General features: G+C 41.1%; 1 protein-coding gene across 2 annotated transcripts in view; it reads right to left on the bottom strand.

Moving 5' to 3' along the window:
- The window catches only part of LOC126281351 (synaptic vesicle glycoprotein 2B), a 493,622-nt gene that overhangs the window by 28,872 nt on the left and 446,044 nt on the right, over positions 1–18,706 (bottom strand). For both annotated transcript variants that reach the window (XM_049980258.1, XM_049980257.1), the window contains exons 6-7: positions 10,148–10,310; positions 3,555–3,676 (exon numbers count right to left, since the gene is read on the bottom strand). In XM_049980258.1, the coding sequence (XP_049836215.1) occupies positions 3,555–3,676; positions 10,148–10,310 (285 nt within the window). The remainder of the gene's footprint in view (positions 1–3,554; positions 3,677–10,147; positions 10,311–18,706) is intronic.

The raw sequence follows: 18,706 nt of genomic DNA, 5'->3' as shown, positions 1-18,706 counted from the left end.
ACACACACACACACACACATATCCATGGATATGCGGATGGATATGTGTGTGTGTGCGTGTGCGTGTGTGTGCGCGGTTCCTGACGAAGCAACTGCCAGTTGCGAAAGCTCGTAATTCTGTGTGTGTGTTTGTGTGTTTTGTTCATGTGCCTGTCTGCCGGCGCTTTCCCGCTTGGTAAGTCTTGGAATCTTTGTTTTTAATATATTTTTCCCATGTGGAAGTTTCTTTCTGTTTTATTTATATATATATATATATATATGTGCGGATGGATATGTGTGTGTGTGTGCGAGTGTACACCTGTCCTTTTTTTCCCCTAAGGGAAGTCTTTCCGCTCCCGGGATTGGAATGACTCCTTACCCTCTCCCTTAAAACCCACATCCTTTCATTTTTCCCTCTCCTTCCCTCTTTCCTGACGAAGCAACTGCCAGTTGCGAAAGCTCGTAATTCTGTGTGTGTGTTTGTGTGTTTTGTTCATGTACCTGTCTGCCGGCGCTTTCCCGCTTGGTAAGTCTTGGAATCTTTGTTTTTAATATATATATATTCTTGCATTCATGCACTGTAGATTTAAAATACACATGTTCTTAAGTTATGCAAGTACATTTAATAAAAAAGAATCCAAGTAGCACAACACTTTAGAGATTTTTTCAAGTAGTGTGTATTGTAGACTTCTTTACAAGTGTGGGCTTTCAGACTGGCTTTAAATGACTGCATTGAAAGTGGATCCACATATCTAAATCTTTTATTTCTACACTGGCATATGACTCTGTCTTGATTCTTTTGATGTTAATATCTCTGTATCATGATCTGAGAGGCCACCAGTAATTTTACTTACTGTGTGATCCAGTAAGACTCTTTCTCTCAGAGAATTAAAAAAAAGGTAATAGGGAAATTCTGACTCAAAATTAACATGATGTCTTTATAAAGGCCTATGCATAAAGTAGTGTCAAGCCAGGAGACAATTTTGAACTACAATATCCAGAAAGGATTACAGTTAAAAGCATTTCCCTTGATAATTCATATACCCCATCCAGAAAGGATTACAGTTAAAAGAATTTCCCTTGATTATTCACATACTCTTGCACAGCCTCAGAATATACGTTCTGCATAATGGAAAGTCCATATTGTTGTTCTGTGTAATGTTCTGGCATGTCAACACTTCTGAAGGACACCATAAATGAGGGTTGGAAATTAAATAGTGGCAACTATTTATTCACAACCAATACAAAATAGTTACATGTTTTCACCTGTTACTGTCCTTCAAGAAAGATATAATATTCCTTCTCAATATAAATAATGTTCTAAGACACAAATTATGTCAAGATCTACCAACTATTCATCTAGCTCATCTATAATTCCATTCATATTTTGATAAAACAAACTCAGCAAGCCTTATGATTTGCATTTCCTATTTACTGAATTAATTTCTACCAGTAAGACAATCTTCCTCAAGCAGTGATGTCTCTTAACTGACTTCATCCTAAAAAAATCTTGCTCTCTTACACATTATCTCTGTAAGTGGGTTGAGGGAGAGTCCAGATCTACCCACTTCACTATCACTTATAAGTTTATCATAGTACTATTTCCCAGTCTTTGGATACTCTGTACTGACACCATTAAAAAGGCAAACCTTAGCAGTCAACACACTTTCAGGTCCCATATTAGCTTTCTGTACAGCACTGTGAAGATGTGGCTGATGGTAATACCAGGATGACCATAAAGAGCGAATGTTAGTCGTATCTATCAGCAACAACCCTGACCCAATTGTTGCCTACGTCCTAAGCCCTGTCCCAATCAAGACCGATGCCAGCCCTGCCCACTTTCAGTGACTGATCTTTGTTAGCAGAGTCCTTCCACAATGTCTCTTACATCGTCTGTCAACTTTCTGAGATCTGCAAGTTGATTAAAACCGTTGATGTATAACACCTACTGCAACTGTGGGCTTGCACCAAACCATAATGCTATCTACAAGGTATGTTCAGAAAGTAAGTGTGCTACATTTTTGTATTTTCTTAGAAAAAGTGTATTGAAAAAATTACAGGATATTATTGATAAACTTGTTGACTGTTTTTCCACAGAATTGCCATCCCATTCAACGCATGTGGTGAGCAGTGGCATAAGCTTCCTTATACCCTCAAAGAGCTCTCTTGCCAGCTCCCTCCTCCAAGTCAGAACCTCTTTCTGTACCTGCTTGTTGGTTAAAAATTTAATTCCACTCATGCGTGCCTTTGGGGAGCTGAAAAGATGATAATCTGAAGGAGTCAACCCAATGAATCCAAGAGCATATTGTTGGCTAAGGCAATGTGAGAACGGGTGTTGTCATGTAATAAGCGCACTCCTCTAGTCAGAATTGATCTCTTTTTATTTTGAATGCTCCTTTGAGATTTTTTGGGCCTCAAAATACTGTTGTGCATTGATGGTCTTCCCCTGAGGCAGAAATCTAACCAAAATTATGCCTTCTTGGTCCCATAAAAATCAGCCCATGATTTTTTTCTGAAATTGTAGTTTTGTATTTTTTGTCAGACAGGGAATTGGTGTGATGCCATTGAGTCTCAGGCATTCCATCTTAAGTCACAGCAGAACTCATAAAATCCTCACTTTCCAATTCAAGTCATTCATGAAACTTGCAAGTGCTACTGAGCTGATTTTTCTTTAGCTGCTCTGTCAACTGTTTTGGGACCTATCTTTTGCATAGTTTCCAGTATTTTGGTGTTTTTGTGAGTGTCTCACATAAGAGAATTCTGGAGAGTCATAGAACTATTGCAGAAATTTCATCCACTTTCAACTAGTGGTCTTCATGAACAATTTCCTCGATTTTTTGCACCAATTCTTCAGTCAAAATGAAGGTCTTCCAATCCTCCGTTCATTGTGAACTTTTGTTCTGCCTCCACTAAACTCTCTACACCACTTAAACAACACTCCTTCTATTCATAACACAATTGCTGTAAACTGATTTGACGCACGAAGAAATTTCTTTAGGTGTTATGCCTTTCAAGTGTAGGAAGCAGATTACAGTACATGGCTTGCACTTGGCAGGATTTGTTACTGACTTTTTTCACAAAACTGGAGACTACAATGTGAGTTTACATACTACCGTGTTCCTGCAATACTTGCTCTATGGGGGACTGATGACCTTAGCTGTTTAGTCCCCCTTAAACATCCCAACAACCACCACCACCACTTGCTCTAGTCAGTACTGCCAACCCTCAGAAAATAAAAAAACCAAAGCCTGTCACAGTCACAGTACACTTACTTTCTGAACATGTCTCATAACTACAGAAGGATGCTCTTCTTAAGGTTTTTAACACTGTATATTTGTAGGCTTTGCAGTTTCGGTCAGATCCAGTAAAATTTTTCTGTCATGTTATGAAATGATGAACAAATATTTCAGGATATGCTATGTGTGTTGGTGCCTCACTCCTTTCAAATGTAACACACAGAATATGTTTCTGATACTAACTTCCTATTGGAGAAAATTTTCAGAAGGGTTATATTCAAATATAAAGATATGTTTAGAATTATATGGTGTCCACAAACAACAACATTTTTATACTCACATGCAACAAACAAGTTTCCCAATGTCCAGAAAGCTGCCATGAAGCTAAGCATAGAACCTCTTTTAGCCTTGGGCTGAAATTCTGCAAAGTAAGACCAAATGACAGGTCCACTTCCGCCCAGTCTGCAAGAAAACAGATCACATAAAAATGATGAGATAACAAGGAAACAGCTTACTATGGTCTATAGCACATGTCACTGATGGTTATATAAAATGATAGCTTTAGAAGAAGCTGAAGTAATTAGTGTAAGATCACTCCCCCCCTCCCCCCCCCCCCTCCCAGACAAACACACACACACACACACACACACACACACACACACACACACACACACACACACACAGAGAGAGAGAGAGAGATGAACGCTATTAAAATCCTAGTGATAAAGTACTCCAACATTCACAGCAAAGCCCCAGAGATTGAAACACTCCTAAAAAGCAATGGACCACATATAATACTGGTCACAGAAAACTGGCTAAAACCCTAAACTGATAGCAGTGAGACTTTTGGGGTTAATCTACTTGTACACTTAAAAGATAGGTCAGGTTAGTCAGAAATGGAGTTGTATTCATTGCAGTAGACAAGAGATACCAGACTGTCTGGGCAAGACTCAGTATTGAGGGTATTTCCTTGTACTGACTACCAGACTGACCTCCTGATGTAATTGAAAATCTTGAAGAAAACCTTAGCTTGCTAGTGTGTATGTTCCCCAATCATAATAGCATCATTTGAACAGACTTTGATTGTCCAGCAGTTGACTGGGATAATTGCACCTCTGTATGTGGTGGATATGATGATATATTCCACAAAAAGTGTGTGCAGCTGGCACAATGTAGGGTCAAAGAGGTGTGTGTGTGTGTGTGTGTGTGTGTGTGTGTGTGTGTGTGTGTGTGTGGGCGTGCGCAAGCACGTGTGCAATCTTTGGTGTGCCTGTTGATGACTCAACATTTTGGATATTTGGTAAGTGGTTTCTTTGATTTCTAAATTATCTAAATAAAGTATGTTCATATGTGAAGGCTGTCAGCAGCACCAAAGATGGTATCCAGACACTCATGGATGATACAAGTACTGAAACTGAGATAGAAAACCAAAAGGAGAAATGCTGAACTTTGCAATCAAATGTTCCTTTACAAAGGAAAAACCAGGATTACTTGATCAGTTCAATTCTTGTACCATTGCAAAGATAAATGATAGAGATGTTAGTTACAATGGCATTTACAAACAACTAAATCACTAAAAGTGGTAAGGTTCCAGAGCCTGATGGAATCCCTGTCAGAATCAATATAGAATTTAGAGCTGAGTTAGCCTCTCTTTCAACAACAATATACTACAGATCCCTCAAAAAGAAAACTGTACCCTGTGGTTGAAAGAAAGCACAAATCACACCTTTCTACAAGAAGGTATTAAGAGTGATCTACTACCGCATTGCCCAATGTAAGTGCCACTCATTTGTTGAAGATTAGAACAATTCTGAGCTCAAAATTAATGAGGTATTTTAAATAAAATGGTCTCTTTTGTGACAACCAGCAAGGATCTGAACACAATGTTCATGAGAAACCCAACTCATGGTTTCCTTGCAATGACATCCTGAAAACCGTGGGTCAAGGCAGTCAGGTAGATGCAATATTTTTGAATTTCTAAAAGCATTTGACTCATATCACACCAATACTTACTAACCAAAGTACAATCATTTGGAGTATCAAACAAAATGTGTGACTGGATTGAGGAATTCTTGGTAGGGAGGGTCATTCTTGGATGCAGGGTCATTGACAGATATAAAAGTAACATCAGGCATGGCTTAGGGATTTGAGTGTAGGGACCCTTACTGACCATACTGTATATTTATGACCTGACAGCGAATATTAATAGTGCCTCACATCAATTGTAGATCATACAGTTTTCTAAAATGAAGTAATATCTGAGAAGGATACACAAATATTCAATCCGATCTTGATAAGATTTTAAAGTGTTCAAAGATTGGCAATTTGGTTTTCAACATTCAGAAATGGAAAATTGTGCACTTCACAAAACTGAAAATCATAGTACCCTACAACTACAATATTAACGAGTAACAATTGGAATCAGATAACTCATAAAAACACCCAGGTGTAACAATTTGTGGGGACATGAGATGGAATGATCATATATGCTCACTCATAGACAAAGTAGGTGGATGACTTTGGTTTACTGATAGGACACTGTGAAAATTCAATCATTCTACAAAATACCATGTCGCCAATCTTAGAACACTGCTCAAGTGTCTGGGATCCATACCAAACAGGACTACATTGGGACATTGAATGCATACAAAGAGAGCAGCATGAATGGGCACAGGTTTGTTTGACCCACAGGAGAGTGTCATGGAAATGCTGGAAACTTTGAAGAGTGTACTGGACAAAAATAGAGAAATGATGCAAATGGCTAATTACTGGTGCCAGGCTAACCAGCTGTGGATAAATTAAAAAAAAAAGAAGAAATAATATTTAATCTCAAAGTAACTAAAAATAAAAACAAAACAGTGAAATTACTTAGGATAATCATAGACCAAAAGCTCTCATGGGAAGGACACACCAATTATCTATGTAGTAAACTAGCATGAGTACTTTTCTTAGTGTATAAATTAAGAAACAGTGTGAGCAAGCAATTGCTACTCCACTCGTACTATGCTTTTTTTCATTCCCAACTGCAATATGGAATATTGCTTTGGGGTAACTCCCCAGGGGCTGAATGTATTTTCAGATGGCAGAAGAAAGCAATCAGGTGCATGGAGGGGTTAGCAACTAGAGAATCCTGCAGAAATTATTTTAAATCTCTTGGCGCAATGACAGTGCCAAGCATGTACATATATAACTGTCTAATATATGCCAGAGAAAATCTGAAAAAATTGAACATGAGGTGTGATGTGCATGCACACAGTACAAGAAACAGTCACCTGCTGGACTTGCCTTCCACAAGACTTGCTGTAGTCCATAATAACTATAAGTACTTAAGTATAAAATTTTTCAATAAGTTACCATGCTCAGCTCGTACAGTACCGCTAAATAAATATAAGAATACATTGCAAACCTGGCTAAAAAACAACGAATTCTATACAACTGAAGAATTCTTAGAAACTAATCATCAAAATATATGTTTTACCTAAGTTATGAAGAAAATATTTTGATATTATATAAGTTAGTTATTTACTGTGATTCTTTTCTTATGTGTGTATTTAATTACTGTATAAAACATTGTTTTCCATAATGCTGACGAAAAGGTCTTTAGTTCCTTTTCTCCCCTTTCTGTAACTATTTGAATATCGTACTGAAAGTAAAACCCTCTGTAAACTTTGATGAAGCCAATTGTATGAAAAATACTGATAGGCTAATAATAATATTCTGTTCTAAAATTATGAGACAGACTTTCTGGCCAGTACTTTAAATCCAGGGGGCAAAATGTTGACACTGCTGAAATAAATATGTAAAAGTATACAAGCAACCCTAGCTTTCAGAAACTAATAATTCTTTCATCAGGAAGGAGAGAGGAATAGATTGAAAGTTTGAAAGGAAAGGGCCCATCAATCAGAACCCAGGATGAGAGAGAGAGAGTGTGTGTGTGTATGTGTGTGTGTGTGTGTGTGTGTGTGTGAGAGAGAGAGAGAGAGAGAGAGAGAGAGAGAGAGAGAGAGAGCAACCAAAACTGGCAGACCTTCTCAGCTAGTCTGTGAAAGCCACCTTACAAAGTTTCAAAAACCATTTGTAAGTGAGTGATCTACAAATATTCTACAGCCCCCTATGTAATACTCCTGTAGAGACTCCCGACACAAAATTAGACCAATTACAGAGGTATTTAAGCAATGATTCTTCCTGCTCTCCATACACTAACAGACCAGTCTTCACAATGTGGAAATCATAAAAACTGCCATGACCAATTCCGCTGAAAAATCATCTGTACTGCAGATGACACACGGAAACATGAACAACAGCATATGCTATTAATAAAAATAAAGGGAACCACCCTGCTAGTGGAGAAACATCTGCATAACATTTATGAAAGCAAATAGAACAAACTATGGTTCTCCTGAATCTTTTCAAATAAGGAATTTTTGTAACTTCACACAGATATAATGAGCTGTATACATACTGGCAAATCAAGATCTGTTCCATGTCAACATTACTGTGCACAGAATTTACATCCCTGAGCCCAAATATCCAAATAAATCATAGAAGGTGTGGCTTTGTTTTTGAATACTGGAGCATGGGGGTTTTCAGTTTCCTGCTTGATGTCTACTGGCAGTCTGTTATAGACTTTTTTCCAGAGTAAAGAACTCCATTCTGAGCCCCAGATGGGGATGCATAGTCTACCTGAAATTATGTTCACTTCTATTACTGCAGCTCTGAATTTTACAGTATCCTAAATTCACTCTTGTTATTAATCACTGAGGCCATTAAGCTGACTACACAGTGCCACTGGAAACATGTTTTTGTTGCACGCATGTTTCCTGCCCTATTTCACAACATGTTTGCAACATAATTTCTTGTTAAGGATTCTGTTCACACCGGCAGTTAACATTTCTTGAGTCATGTTCACATTGCCTTCATCTTTTTTTCTCATGGTGTGGTACCACTGTTTGCTACACTATTTATAGCCACAAGGAAACCATACTGACATGTGATACTGCACAGTTATTGTTAAAAAATTTGTGCAAATGCAGAGAAAGGCATAGTCATCTGTGGTGGACTAAAACATACAGTAAAAGAAGTGGCAACCTTAACCCATTACAAGAGCTGAATACAAAATATGGCACAAAATTCTGTAACTTCACTACGATGCCATCCTCTGACTTTGAAATTCTGGTAAATATGGTACTACCATTTGTTGCAAAGAAAGACAGGAAAGTAATTCCAGTAAATCACAGATTTTTGCACTCATTGTTCTTCAGCAACTGGTGATTCATTTAAGAGCATAGCATATTTGTTTCACACTTCAAAGCAAGGCAAATCTCAGATAGTATTTGAAGTCTGTGGAGCACTGGTTAGAAGACTGAAGGTTTGTGTAAAGATAATAGTAACTGAATATAACTGTAATGTAATGTAACTGTAGCAAGTATTTGATTCAGTGCTGTCAACTACAGTACACACCATCATCAAACACCACTGCTGCTATATCTTCAATGTTACTTGTTGTGAATAACAGAAGAACCTGTACTTTTAATTGCTGCTGCCAGTTTCACTCTCACTGAAGGCACTGTATTTCTGCTTCAAAAATCACTTGATGGATTCTGTTTATTGCTGCCCTCTACAGTGGTGGCAGAAAAATACTAGTGCCACGCAGTGGCGATGTGCGGTCTGTACCAATACTGCCATGCATAACTGTTTCTGTGCTTCAAATGTGTTGCAAACATTGATCACAGAGTATTTGCTAGAAACATGGTTGCAAACACTGCTGGAAATTATTTTCCAAACTTTAGTGTGGATGTGGCTTTATGGAGTAAATCTGAGTTATTTCAAACAATGGAAACTCCAGGCTGGAATAGCAACAATGTTAGGGAAATGATAGATTGCTACTCATTGTAAAGATGACACATTGAGTTGCAAACAAGCATCATAAAAGGGCTGTTACACATTATAGCTTTAGCTAAAGCGCATTCTTCAGCAAAGAAATACACACACACACACACACACAACATTCATACAAGCAGGCACACGTCATGCACACAGAACTGCTACTACTGGCAGCTCCGTCTGTTCAGAAATGCTGGTGATAGCAGTCATGCGTCTCTGAGGTGTGCACACTTGTGTGAATGTGTGTATGTTTTCTTTTGCTGAAGAAGGCTTTAGCTGAAAGGTGTAATGTGTTTGTCTTTTCATTGTACATATCTGCAACTCAACAAGTCATCTCTATTGTCTTATAAGTGTATTAAATGATTTCTTGAATTAACAACATTGCCAAATAAGAAATGTCTACAGTAGTTGATGTTCTTTTTAACTGTTTATTTATCCGTCTTTATTAGTTGCATGAGCTACAATGCTATTTAGCTTAAAAGAACATTCTATCAAATAAGAGGGGTATACCTGTGTGTGTTTACAGCAAAAAAAAAAAAAAAGTGTTGAACCATTGCAATAAGAATGTAGCTAATGAGAGATATTCATTCTTCCTGAACAACTCTAGTTATAGTGATTGTCACACTGGAAGGTGGTCAAGTTGGGAAGCATTCTGCACATCTACCTCCACCAACTGCTGGCAGTCAGTTGGATTTAATCATCTTTTGGGTTTACTGTATTGACTAACAACAGACAGCAATAACTGCTCTCCTTTGGACTGGACAATTCATAGCATTTTACTCTCAAGGAACCTTCCATCATGACTTGGTGTCTAGGTAAACAAGACATTTGCAACAACTTCTTGTGATTACTTTTGGTGTCGATCAGAATCAAAAAGAGATTAATGTTGCAAATGATGTGCTTAATGGTAATTTGACCAGAAATAATATATACTGATACAACAAATGGCAATAAGCATACAAAGGTACTGAAATTTTGATTTAGGGCATTTTTTTAAGTATAGCAAATTTGTAAGTAATTTATAACAAAGTGTAATATGTTAATACATACGCAGCACCATTGAGAAACCGGAACAGCATGAAAAATATATAGTCTTGGCAGAAGCTTGATGCAACTATACACAGTGCATTCATCACAGATATGACAATGAGAACTTTTTTCCTTCCCAGCGAGTCAGCTGCTGATCCCCATACATAAGCACCAGCCATCATACCTAAAAAACAAGTGAGTATGAAGTCTGCAACAGCTACCTTTTCGTGAATTGTGAAGTGTCAAATTTCATCTGAAGTGATATTTTTTACATGTATTAAGCACAAAACAGTACTGAAAAAACTACAACAAAACTCAAGACATTTTATTGTTTTAATGTTAAGGACATTGTTAAGTTAGCACTGTCTGTAACTCCTACTGTAATATGTCTAGTAAACAAATTAAAATTCAAAATGTTTACGGTGGAAAAATGATATGTAAGACCAAAACGTTATGTCTACTCACAGTTGGTAGAAACTGGAGTATCTATAATAGGTATAACAGAGAATAAACAAAAAAAGACTGCCATATCTTAAGGTTTAGAATGGGTATTTGTTTCATTGTGAGTGAAGACAATATGCAACAAAGATTCCAAGACTTACCAAGCGGGAAAGCGCCGGCAGACAGGCACATGAACAAAACACACAAACACACACACAGGATTACTAGCTTTCACAACCGATGGTTTCTTCTTCAGGAAGGAGGGGAAAGACGAAAGGATGTGGGTTTTAAGGGAGAGGGTAAGGAGTCATTCCAATCCCGGGAGCGGAAAGACTTCCCTTAGGGGAAAAAAAGGACAGGTGTACACTCGCGCACACACACACACACACACACATACACATATCCATCCCCACATACACAGACACAAGCAGACATATTTAAAGGCAAAGAGTAAGGGCAGAGATGTCAGTCGAGGTGGAAGTACAGAGGCAAAGAAGTTGTTGAAAGACAGGTGAGGTATGAGCGGCGGCAACTTGAAATTAGCGGAGGTTGAGGCCTGGCGGATATCGAGAAGAGAGGATATACTGAAGGGCGAGTTCCCATCTCCGGAGTTCGGATAGGTTGGTGTTGGTGGGAAGTATCCAGATAACTCGGACGGTGTAACACTGTGCCAAGATGTGCTGGCCGTGCATCAAGGCATGTTTAGCCACAGGGTGATCCTCATTACCAACAAACACTGTCTGCCTGTGTCCATTGATGCGAATGGACAGTTTGTTGCTGGTCATTCCCACATAGAAAGCGTCACAGTGCAGGCAGGTCAGTTGGTAAATCACGTGGGTGCTTTCACATGTGGCTCTCCCTTTGATCGTGTACACCTTCCGGGTTACAGGACTGGAGTAGGTGGTGGTGGGAGGGTGCATAGGACAGGTTTTACACCGGGGGCTGTTGCAAGGGTAGGAGCCAGAGGGTAGGGAAGGTGGTTTGGGGATTTCATAGGGATGAACCAAGAGGTTACGAAGGTTAGGTGGACGGCGGAAAGACACTCTTGGTGGAGTGGGGAGGATTTCATGAAGGATGGATCTCATTTCGGGGCAGGATTTTAGGAAGTCATATCCCTGCTGGAGAGCCACATTCAAGGTCTGATCCAGTCCCGGGAAGTATTCTGTCACAAGTGGGGCACTTTTGTGGTTCTTCTGTGAGAGGTTCTGGGTTTGAGGGGATGAGGAAGTGGCTCTGGTTATCTGCTTCTGTACCAGGTTGGGAGGGTAGTTGCGGGATGCGAAAGCTGTTTTCAGGTTGTTGGTGTAATGGTCGAGGGATTCAGGACTGGAGCAGATTCGTTTGCCACAAAGGCCTAGGCTGTAGGGAAGGGACCGTTTGATATGGAATGGGTGGCAGCTGTCATAATGGAGGTACTGTTGCTTGTTGGTGGGTTTGATGTGGACGGATGTGTGCAGCTGGCCATTGGACAGATGGAGGTCAACGTCTAGGAAAGTGGCATGGGATTTGGAGTAGGACCAGGTGAATCTGATGGAACCAAAGGAGTTGAGGTTGGAGAGGAAATTCTGGAGTTGTTCTTCACTGTGAGTCCAGATCATGAAGATGTCATCAATAAATCTGTACCAAACTTTGGGTTGGCAGGCTTGGGTAACCAAGAAGGCTTCCTCTAAGCGACCCATAAATAGGTTGGCATACGAGGGGGCCATCCTGGTACCCATGGCTGTTCCCTTTAATTGTTGGTATGTCTGGCCTTCAAAAGTGAAGAAGTTGTGGGTCAGGATGAAGCTGGTTAAGGTGACGAGGAAAGAGGTTTTAGGTAGGATGGCAGGTGATCGGCGTGAAAGGAAGTGCTCCATTGCAGCGAGGCCCTGGATATGCGGGATATTCGTGTATAGGGAAGTGGCATCAATGGTTACAAGGATGGTTTCTGGGGGTAACAGACTGGGTACGGATTCCAGGCGTTCGAGAAAGTGGTTGGTGTCTTTGATGAAGGATGGGAGACTGCATGTAATGGGTTGAAGGTGTTGATCTACGTAGGCAGAGATACGTTCTGTGGGGACTTGGTAACCAGCTACAATGGGACGGCCAGGATGTTTGGGTTTGTGAATTTTAGGAAGTAGGTAGAAGGTAGGAGCGCGAGGTGTCGGTGGGGTGAGGAGTTTGATGGAGTCAGGTGAAAGGTTTTGTAGGGGGCCTAAGGTTCTGAGGATTCCTTGAAGCTCCGCCTGGACATCAGGAATGGGATTACCTTGGCAAACTTTGTATGTAGAGTTGTCTGAAAGCTGACGCAGTCCCTCAGCCACATACTCCCGACGATCAAGTACCACGGTCGTGGAACCCTTGTCAGCCGGAAGAATGATGATGGATCGGTCAGCTTTCAGATCACGGATAGCCTGGGCTTTGGCTGTGGTGATGTTGGGAGTAGGATTAAGGTTTTTCAAGAATGATTGAGAGGCAAGGCTGGAAGTGAGAAATTCCTGGAAGGTTTGGAGAGGGTGATTTTGAGGAAGAGGAGATGGGTCCCGCTGTGATGGAGGACGGAACTGTTGCAGGCAGGGTTCAATTTGGATAGTGTCTTGGGGAGTTGGATCATTAGGAGTGGGATCAGGATTGTTTTTCTTCGTGGCAAAGTGATATTTCCAGCAGAGACTACGAGTGTAGGACAGTAAATCTTTGACAAGGGCAGTTTGGTTGAACCTGGGAGTGGGGCTGAAGGTGAGGCCTTTGGATAGGACAGAGGTTTCGGATTGGGAGAGGGGTTTGGAGGAAAGGTTAACTACTGAATTGGGGTGTTGTGGTTCCAGATTGTGTTGACTAGAATTTTGAGGTGTTGGGGGGAGTGGAGCTGGAAGTGGGAGATTGAGTAGATGGGAGAGACTGGGTCTGTGTGCAATGAGAGGAGGGAAGTGGGAGATTGAGTAGATGGGAGAGACTGGGTCTGTGTGCAATGAGAGGAGGTTGAGGTTTGTTGGAAAGGTTGTGGAGGGTGAGTGAGTTGCCTTTCCGGAGGTGGGAAACCAGGAGATTGGATAGTTTTTTGAGGTGGAGGGTGGCATGTTGTTCTAATTTGCGGTTGGCCTGTAGGAGGATGCTATGTACAGCCGGTGTGGATGTGGGAGAGGAAAGATTGAGGACTTTGATTTGGGATAGGAGTTGACGGGTGTGTTCATTGGCCAAGTCGATGTATAGGTGAAGGATTAGGCGGGTGAGGGCTATGGATTGTGCTGTTTGGAACTGGTATAAGGACTGATGGAAAGAAGGATTGCAGCCAGAGATGGGAACTTTAAGTGTGAGGCCTTTGGGAGTAATGCCAAATGTCAGACAAGCCTGAGTAAATAAAATATGGGAGCGTAATCTGGCTAGGGTGAAGGCATGTTTGCGGAGGGAATGTAAATAAAATTTAATGGGGTCGTTGTAGGGATGTTGTGAGGTTGACATGGTATTAGTAGGTGGAAAGGGTAATAGGTTAAAGTGAAAATAAATAGAGATTTATATAGGGAGAGATAAAGGTGTGAAAAAAGTCGAAAAAGTGTTGGTTTGAGATGAGCTATGTTGATCATGTGCAAAACTTAGGTTGGTGAACAACAATGGGTGCAAAGGTTGGGTAGTTATGTTGTCTCCAGATCACGTTAAAGGGTGGGGAAATTCGCAACCGCTCCCGGTGTAAAACCTGTCCTATGCACCCTCCCACCACCACCTACTCCAGTCCTGTAACCTGGATGGTGTACACGATCAAAGGGAGAGCCATGTGTGAAAGCACCCACGTGATTTACCAACTGACCTGCCTGCACTGTGACGCTTTCTATGTGGGAATGACCAGCAACAAACTGTCCATTCGCATGAATGGACACAGACAGACAGCGTTGGCTGGTAATGATTATCACCCTGTGGCTAAACATGCCTTGGTGCACGGCCAGCACATCTGGGCACAGTGTTACACCGTCCGAGTTATCTGGATACTTCCCACCAACACCAACCTATCCGAACTCCGGAGATGGGAACTCGCCCTTCAGTATATCCTCTCTTCTCGATATCCGCCAGGCCTCAACCTCTGCTAATTTCAAGTTGCTGCCGCTCATACCACACCGGTCTTTCAACAACCTCTTTGCCTCTGTACTTCCGCCTCGACTGACATCTCTGCCCTTACTCTTTGCCTTTAAATATGTCTGCTTGCGCCTGTGTATGTGCGGATGGATGTGTGTGTGTGTGTGTGTGTGTGTGTGTGTGTGTGTGTGTGTGTGTGTGTGTGTGTGTGTGTGTGTGCGCAAGTGTACACCTGTCCTTTTTTCCCCCTAAGGGAAGTTTTTCCGCTCCCGGGATTGGAATGACTCCTTGACTCCTTACCCTCTCCCTTAAAACCCACTTCCTTTCGTCTTTCCCTCTCCTTCCTGAAGAAGCAACCATCGGTTGCGAAAGCTAGTAATTCTGTGTGTGTGTTTGTGTGTTTTGTTCATTGTGCCTGTCTGCCGGCGCTTTCCCGCTTGGTATATATATATATATATATATATATATATATATATATATATATATATATATATATATATATATATATATATATAAAAAACAGAAAGAAACTTCCACATGGGAAAAATATATTAAAAACAAAGATTCCAAGACTTACCAAGCGGGAAAGCGCCGGCAGACAGGCACATGAACAAAACACACAAACACACACACAGAATTCGAGCTTTCGCAACTGGCAGTTGCTTCGTCAGGAAGGAAGGAAGGAGAAGGAAAAATGAAAGGGTGTGGGTTTTAAGGGAGAGGGTAAGGAGTCATTCCAATCCCGGGAGCGGAAAGACTTCCCTTAGGGGAAAAAAAGGACAGGTGTACACTCGCACACACACACACATATCCATCCGCACATACACAGACACAAGCAGACATATTTAAAGGCAAAGAGTTAAGGGCAGAGATGTCAGTCGAGGTGGAAGTACAGAGGCAAAGAAGTTGTTGAAAGACAGGTGAGGTATGAGCGGCGGCAACTTGAAATTAGCGGAGGTTGAGGCCTGGCGGATATCGAGAAGAGAGGATATACTGAAGGGCGAGTTCCCATCTCCGGAGTTCAGATAGGTTGGTGTTGGTGGGAAGTATCCAGATAACTCGGACGGTGTAACACTGTGCCAAGATGTGCTGGCCGTGCATCAAGGCATGTTTAGCCACAGGGTGATCCTCATTACCAACAAACACTGTCTGCCTGTGTCCATTCATGCGAATGGACAGTTTGTTGCTGGTCATTCCCACATAGAAAGCATCACAGTGCAGGCAGGTCAGTTGGTAAATCACGTGGGTGCTTTCACATGTGGCTCTCCCTTTGATTGTGTACACCTTCCGGGTTACAGGACTGGAGTAGGTGGTGGTGGGAGGGTGCATAGGACAGGTTTTACACAGGGGGCGGTTGCAAGGGTAGGAGCCAGAGGGTAGGGGAGGTGGTTTGGGGATTTCATAGGGATGAACCAAGAGGTTACGAAGGTTAGGTGGACGGCGGAAAGACACTCTTGGTGGAGTGGGGAGGATTTCATGAAGGATGGATCTCATTTCGGGGCAGGATTTTAGGAAGTCGTATCCCTGCTGGAGAGCCACATTCAGAGTCTGATCCAGTCCCGGGAAGTATTCTGTTACAAGTGGGGCACTTTTGGGGTTCTTCTGTGAGAGGTTCTGGGTTTGAGGGGATGAGGAAGTGGCTCTGGTTATCTGCTTCTGTACCAGGTTGGGAGGGTAGTTGCGGGATGCGAAAGCTGTTTTCAGGTTGTTGGTGTAATGGTCGAGGGATTCAGGACTGGAGCAGATTCGTTTGCCACGAAGGCCTAGGCTGTAGGGAAGGGACCGTTTGATATGGAATGGGTGGCAGCTGTCATAATGGAGGTACTGTTGCTTGTTGGTGGGTTTGATGTGGACGGATGTGTGCAGCTGGCCATTGGACAGATGGAGGTCAACATCTAGGAAAGTGGCATGGGATTTGGAGTAGGACCAGGTGAATCTGATGGAACCAAAGGAGTTGAGGTTGGAGAGGAAATTCTGGAGTTGTTCTTCACTGTGAGTCCAGATCATGAAGATGTCATCAATAAATCTGTACCAAACTTTGGGTTGGCAGGCTTGGGTAACCAATAAAATCCTGATGATAAAACTGTGAGAATATCAGGACAATGTTGGACTGATAAATATGTGAAAATGAGTGAAACTCAGATAGTATTGGCAGATTGGGATGCTAACTGAAAACCAGAGAGTTCTGCAATAGGTTACAACCAATTGAAGCAAATACTGTCTTCCAGAATCACTAGAGAGGAATGTATCTATGGAAACAATGGGACATATGGAAAGATATCTATTGTGTTTAAATCGGGTCAGATGAGACATAAGAAACCTAATACTGGATTTCAAAGTGTATTCAGATGAAAATACAAATTTGATTCACAATCTGGTAGTGATGAATGAGTGGCTAAAATTTAAAAGAGGAGGAAAAAAAGAAGCACGTTACAAGAAATCTAACAGTGGCACAGAACAGATCATGGTCCTGTGGTTCTGAGTCAAGATTTATAAACTGATTTTTGGAGTGCAAAGCACACTCAGATGCAAACATACAATCATAACATAATATACAAGTCAAGAACAGTAGCACAAAGTTCAACATAATGAGGGAAGAAAGTACAGAGTGATGCACATTACTAAAAATAAAGGACAAAATGAGATGAACTGGAAATTATTTCTAACACTGACAAATAGTCTAAATTTTTAGCTTAGTTCAGTAGAAGAGAAGTGGAACTACAGGCTTCCATTAAGTTGTTGAGATGCATTCAGAATTAATAACAAAAATGGGAGGTGTAGGAGCTACAGGTATTAGATTTGGTGTAAAAAATTATCAACTTAGGTTTTCCAAAAGAAGTGTTCTCAGTTAAATTACTGGTTAAAGCACAGGGGGGGGGGGGGGGGGGGGGACTGTAGAGCTACAGAATAAACAAAGGAATGATGAAAATGATGAGCAGCTAGAGGAACAATAATAGTGACTTGCTAAAAATCAAAACTGGCAAGGACACAAAATAATTCAGCCATTTAGTAAATGGAGACAGAGAAGAAAGTTTTCTGCGATGTAGTAGTCTTGCAACAGTCAAGATCATTGGATACTGTGTTCACATTTCAAAGCGATCAAAGAATTCATGCACCAGTTACCACAAGCACTTTTGTTTGGCATCGTAGGTTGATTTTTCTCTTTTCTTTCTTTGTGACGTTCCATTAAAGTGACAGTGTGAGAGCATTCTCGTGAACAGAGTAGATTTGATAGCACTATCCTAGTGTTTAACTAACCACAAGGTCTTACAGAATATCTTCTTCTGCATTCTATATTCATTAACAAATGTTACATGATTGTGTATATTTCTTGTGCTATTTTGTCTTATTTGCTCGAACAAGCAAACACAGCTTGTTCAGATGGTTATCACCTTAGATGTGCTGACAATGGTGACCCCTATGTGATCAGCTTAGAAAGGCCAGAAGGAGCAGCAAACTCTTTAGAGTAACCAAAGAATTTTTTTCAAGCTGTGAAAATGCATGACTCAGTGAGCACAGAAGGTCCATCAGTGTTGCAACTCGCCATGTTAATGCCACCATTCTGGATTCACAATCCAGCACTCTAGTTTGCTGAGGTAGATGCAAGTTTCCACTAAGTGGGAATAACTACCGATTCACCACATTTGCTCTAGTGGTCAGTCGGCTGGACCACCATCACACAGCTTAAGTCAAAGATATATTACAACACCTCCTGCACAAGATTCTTATGAGAAACTCAAGACAGAATTGATCTGCCTAGTGTCCATATAACAAGAAGGGCATGTGACTGAAGTCCTAACACAGGATGCCATCAGAAACAAGAAGCTGTCATAATACCTGAGACATCTACAAGTGAAAGTCGATATGTAAACTGTACCCGATACCTTGATATGTATGCTTCAGAGTAATCATCTTCTGGATCAGGTTAAAGCTATATGAGCACGTCAGATGTAAATGCCATTATATGCTGTTGCAGATCTGGCTGACAGGATTCAAGACACAATATTACCGCCATCAATCAATGCACTAGCAGTGTGGTACAATAGTTCTTCATCACTGGCAGCAATGCATGCAAATTATTATTGCCTGTCAGAC

This window comes from Schistocerca gregaria, chromosome 7, assembly GCF_023897955.1.
Source record: "Schistocerca gregaria isolate iqSchGreg1 chromosome 7, iqSchGreg1.2, whole genome shotgun sequence".
Taxonomy (NCBI): domain Eukaryota; kingdom Metazoa; phylum Arthropoda; class Insecta; order Orthoptera; family Acrididae; genus Schistocerca; species Schistocerca gregaria.
Note: the sequence above shows the minus strand (reverse complement) of the source record. Positions and strands in the feature narration are given on the sequence as shown.